Source organism: Coregonus lavaretus (assembly GCF_964263955.1).
Source record: "Coregonus lavaretus genome assembly, chromosome: 4".
Classification (NCBI taxonomy): Eukaryota; Metazoa; Chordata; class Actinopteri; order Salmoniformes; family Salmonidae; genus Coregonus; species Coregonus lavaretus.
In genome coordinates, this window is record NC_139991.1 from 25,315,251 (window position 1) to 25,320,889 (window position 5,639).

Consider the following 5,639-nt stretch of genomic DNA (forward strand, 5'->3'; position numbering starts at 1 on the left):
TAGATGATAATAGCTCAATGGGGCTGTTTTTGTCTCTCTTTGAGTACACCATGCGCAAAGATCCTGAACTGACACGGATTACAAAAACAATCCCACAGAATGCACGCTATACCAGCCCACAGATACAAAACGAGATTCTCGAAATGATGAGCAATCTCGTGACAGAGGAGATAGTGAGACAAGTCGGCGATAGCTGGTATTAAAGTGGATGTCACACGGGATCCTTTAAGCCAAGAAAACATATCTGTAGTTGTGCGTTTTGTTGACAAACACTATGGTCTGTGTGAGCGCCTCTTGGTAATGGCCACATCTGAGAAAAGTGATGCAGAGGCTCTGACAGGTGTCATCATTGATGAGCTCACCAGCGCCGGACTCAGCACGGACAAAATCCTGAGTCAAGTTTATGATGGCGCATCACTCATGTCTGGCAGGCATGGTGGTGTGCAGAAATTGCTCCAAAACAAGCTGGATCATAACATACCATATATTCACTGCTTTAATCACCAACTTCATCTGGTTGTGATTCATGCCATGTCCAGTGAAGCAGCTGTCGATTATTTTTTTTGGAGTATGCAACATGCTGTACAACTTCATCAGGAAGCCAACCGTGGCTATTCTGTACAAAGGCGATACCCTGAAACGTCTCTTGAACCAGAGATGGACTGGCCACTTGACAACGGTCAAAGTTGTGGTGAAGAGTTTTCACGACATATCCACATTACTGACCGAGGTGGAAAACACACGAGGCCTTGGAGCGGAGGTGCGCGTCGAGGCTACCGGGCTGCTTCGTGCCATTACGCAGCGCAGTTTTCTTTTCATTGCGCACCTTGTTATGAAACTGTTGTCACTTTTCGAGCCGCCTAACAGACTACTACAGGCCAAAGATATGGACTTGTTCCCTGCGGTGACACTTGTGAACAGCGCTTCTGACTGCGTGAAGACAATGACATGCAAATTACATCGACAGCTATATGCCTCCATACATAGCAACAGAGAGTCATGGTAATTTGGAAACATTTGTGAATGTGGAATGAAAAACCTTCATAACCTGGTGTTGACATCATTTCATATTCTTTCATAATAATAATAATACATGATTACACTAATAATATGTATATGTTTTTTTTTACAAAATAACCCACTTAACAATACAGCCATTGAAAAGCCATTTTTAAATAAAGCTTACTTCGAATTTCCATAAAGGCAGTTAGCTACAGTACACATGACAGGTGACACTACTACATTGTTCCATCTCAAAGCAGCATCAGGAATGCCGATTGCGAACCCTGGGTGACCCTCAATTGTAATTGGGTGATTCCTCATGTCATCTCTGCTTTCCCCTTTCTCAAAATGCGGGAGAAGGGAGGAAAGGAAGATGGATACGGGGTTGATGACAATGATGATGTTCAACTGATAGTATTGAACAAAATATAAACGCCATATGCAACAATTTCAACAATTTTACTGAGTTACAGTTCAAATAAAGAAATCAGTTAATTGAATAAAATAATTAGGCCCTAATCTATGGATTTCACATGACTGGAAATACAGAAATGCATCTGTTGGTCACAGATACCTTTAAAAAAAGATAGAGGCGTGGATCAGAAAACCAGTCAGTATCTGGTGTGAACACCATTTGCCTCTTGCATCAGGCTGTTGATCAGGCTGTTGATTGTGGCCTGTAGAATGTTGTCCCACTCCTCTTCAATGGCTGTGCGAAGTTGCTGGATATTGGCAGGTACTGGAACACACTGTCGTACACGTCGATCCAGAGCATCCCAAACATGCTCAATGGATGACATTTATGGTGAGTTTGCAGGCAATGGAAGAACTGGGACATTTTCAGCTTCCAGGAATTGTGTACAGATCCTCGCGACATGGGGCTGTGCATTATCATGCTGAAACATGAGGTGAGGGCGGCGGATGAATGGCACGACAATGGCCCTCAGGATCTCGTCACGGTAACTATGTGCATTGAAATTGCCATCAATAAAATGCAATCGTGTTCGTTGTCCGTAGCTTATGCCTGCTCATACCATAACCCCACCACCACCATGGGGTGTTCACAACGTTGACATCAGCAAACCGCTCACCCACACAACCTCATACACGCTGTCTGCCATCTGCCCGGTACAGTGTAAACCGGGATTAATCTGTGAAAAGCACACTTCTCCAGCGTGCCAGTGGCCATCGAAGGTGAGCATTTGTCCACTGAAGTCGGTTACGATGCCGAACTACAGTCAGATCAAGACCCTGGTGAGGTGGCTTATGGTAGAGAAATGAACATTAAATTCTCTGGCAACAGCTCTGGTGGACATTCCTGCAGTCAACATGCCAATTGCACTCTCCCTTAAAACTTGAGACATCTGTAGCATTGTGTTGTGTGACAAAACTGCACATTTTAGTGGCCTTTTCTTGTCTCCAGCACAAGGTGCACCTATGTAATGATCATGCTCTTTAATCAGCTTCTTGATATGCCACACCTGTCAGGTGGATGGATCATCTTGGCAAAGGTGAAATGCTCACTAACAGCGATGTAAACATATTTGTGCAAAACATTTGAGAGAAATAAGCGTTTTGTGCATATAGTCATTTCTGGGATCTATTATTTCAGCATACTACAGCATTTCATGCATGGTGGCTAGCTATGACAATCGGTTTGTATTGCTAGTACTGTATTGGTTGGGATAATTTTTCATTGTTTAACTAGCTAGCTAGCTAATTTACATGTCTAAACAAAAGACTCCACTTCGCCAGATGATTACATGATCTGCTTAGTAATATTATATATATCTAAAAAAATCATTTGCAATGCTAGTTATAGCCTAATGTTAGCTAGATAGCTAAAATGGAACCTAGTTGGTTAGCTTTAGCTACCTGCAGATTCATACTACAGCATTTCATGCGTCGTGGCTAGCTATGGCAATTGGTTTGTATTCCTAGTACTGTATAGATTGGGATAATGGTTCATTGTTTTGCTAGCTAGCTATCTAGCTAATTTACATATCTAAACAAAAGACTCCACTTTGCCCAATGATTACATGACCCATCAAGTTAGCCAGGTGTGTCTGGGGGTGATTACGCCCATCTATTGTATTTCATGAACATGTGAACAGGTCTAGACAATAGAGACCCATCCACTTAGCTAGATGTCAATTTAGAGAATTGTGTCTGGGTAAGCCTCATCTTTTATTGCTAAAATATTTGTAACTGGAATTTGTTTTTCAGCATCAATAGAACACGCCTGACTCTCCTCCACAAGTCATACAAGAAGAATGGTCTAATTCAAAAATAGATGGCCCAAGCAAGCGCAGGTTACACCTGAAGCATGAGGACTTGCAGCGAGTTATGAACTTCATCAACAACTATGCAGAGGATAATGCAATAGTATTACCAGGACGCCACCCAGGACACAAACACTTTGGTGGAAAGCTGCTGCCATCTCATGTGACAAAAATAGCGGTGTGGCGTCTCTACAAGGAATCAATGACAACACTTGTAAAGTATGTAAAGCATAAACAAACCCTTTTTTATTATTGCATTTACCGGCAACATGATTGGCACTATTTTTATTGATCTTACATTATTTGTGTATTTTCCAGAGGTACGTGCAGTCGGGCTGTCTTCCTTCAAGACTCTGTGGTGACAATTGCTACCCCACGTCTCAAGCACTAAGCCCAGGACAGACCTGTGCTGGCAGTGCAAGAGGAACAACTATCAGGTCTTCAGATCTGCCAATCTGAAAAAACAAGTGCAGCATCTCCTGCTTGTTCAAAGTGAGCAGTCTGTCTACCAGAAGATGGTTGCTGACTACATGACCACCTGTCAAGACCTGTAGTTGTCTCTGAGGTGCCCTACTGACCCAGCAAGCAAAGACATCAGGATGCATTACAGCTTTAACAGGACAGGTTCCACTCAGAACAGGCCTCACCATGGTCGACCAAAGAAGTTGAGTGCACGTGCTCAGCGTCATATCCAGAGGATGTCTTTGGGAAATAGACATATGAGTGCTGCCAGCATTGCTGCAGAGGTTGAAGGGGTGGGGGGTCAGCCTGTCAGTGCTCAGACCATACGCCGCACACTGCATCAAATTGGTCTGCATGGCTGTCGTCCCAGAAGGAAGCCTCTTCTAAAGATGATGCACAAGAAAGCCCGCAAACAGTTTGCTGAAGACAAGCAGACTAAGGACATGGATTACTGGAACCATGTCCTGTGGTCTGATGAGACCAAGATAAACTTATTTGGTTCAGATGGTGTCAAGCGTGTGTGGCGGCAACTAGGTGAGGAGTACAAGCATGGTGGTGGGAGTGTCATGGTCTGGGGCTGCATGAGTGCTGCCGGCACTGGGGAGTTACAGTTCATTGAGGGAACCATGAATGCCAACATGTACTGTGACATACTGAAGCAGGGCATGATCCCTTCCCTTCGGAGACTGGTCCGCAGGGCAATATTCCAACATGATAACGACCCCAAACACACCTCCAAGACTACCACTGCCTTGCTAAAGAAGCTGAGGGTAAAGATGATGGACTGGCCAAGCATGTCTCCAGACCTAAACCCTATTGAGCATCTGTGGGGCATCCTCAAACGGAAGGTGGAAGAGTGCAAGGTCTCTAACATCCACCAGCTCCGTGATGTCGTCATGGAGGAGTGGAAGAGGACTCCAGTGGCAACCTGTGAAGCTCTGGCGAACTCCATGCCCAAGAGGGTTAAGGCAGTGCTGGAAAATGATGGTGGCCACACAAAATATTGACACTTTGGGCCCAATTTGGACATTTTCACTTAGGGGTGTACTCACTTTTGTTGCCAGCGGTTTAGACATTAATGGCTGTGTGCTGTGTTATTTTGAGGGGACAGCAAATGTACACTGTTATACAAGCTGTACACTCACTACTTTACATTGTAGCAAAGTGTCATTTCTTCAGTGAAAAGATATACTCAAATATTTACAAAAATGTAGATACTGTATATGTACACTGATTTATTTCAGCTTCAGAAGTTGACATACTTGTGGGAGGTGCTTCAGGAAGCATGGGGTGAAATCTCTTCAGATTACCTCAACAAATTGACAACTAGAATGCCAAAGGTCTGCAAGGCTGTAATTGCTGCAAATGGAGGATTCTTTGACAAAAGCAAAGTTTGAAGGACACAATTATTATTTCAATTAAAGATCATTATTTCTAACCTTGTCAATGACTACATTTCCTATTCATTTTGCTATATTTCCTATTCAAACTCATTTCATGTATGTTTTCATGGAAAACAAGGACATTTCTAAGTGACCCCAAACTTTTGAACGGTAGTGTGTGTATATATATATATTTGCGAGGAAAAAATACATATGGGGGATTGGAAGTGATGCAGGCAATTACATTGATGGAAGTTACAATCTATCTGCAATATTAAAGCTGATCTACCCCCAAAAATAAAAAATAAAAAATAAAATAACAGAAACACAGCATGGTAGCAATACCACATGGCGACACAACATGGCAGCAGCACAACATGGTAGCAGCACAAAACATGGTACAAACATTATTGGGCACAGACAACCCCACGAAGGCAAGAAGGTAGAGGTAAAAATTCATCACGCAAAGCAGCCACAACTGTCAGTAAGAGTGTTCTTGATTGAGTCTTTG

At 43.1% G+C, this 5,639-nt stretch overlaps 1 protein-coding gene across 1 annotated transcript in view; it reads right to left on the reverse strand.

Moving 5' to 3' along the window:
• LOC311128600 (2-hydroxyacyl-CoA lyase 1-like) overlaps nucleotides 1-3,447 on the reverse strand; it is a gene marked incomplete at both ends in the record, with an annotated part of 17,074 nt that extends 13,627 nt beyond the window's left edge. Inside the window, one exon of the mRNA XM_084160781.1 lies at nucleotides 3,395-3,447. Coding sequence (XP_084016907.1) covers nucleotides 3,395-3,447 — 53 coding nt within the window. The remainder of the gene's footprint in view (nucleotides 1-3,394) is intronic.
• Between the last annotated feature and the right edge of the window lie 2,192 nt (nucleotides 3,448-5,639).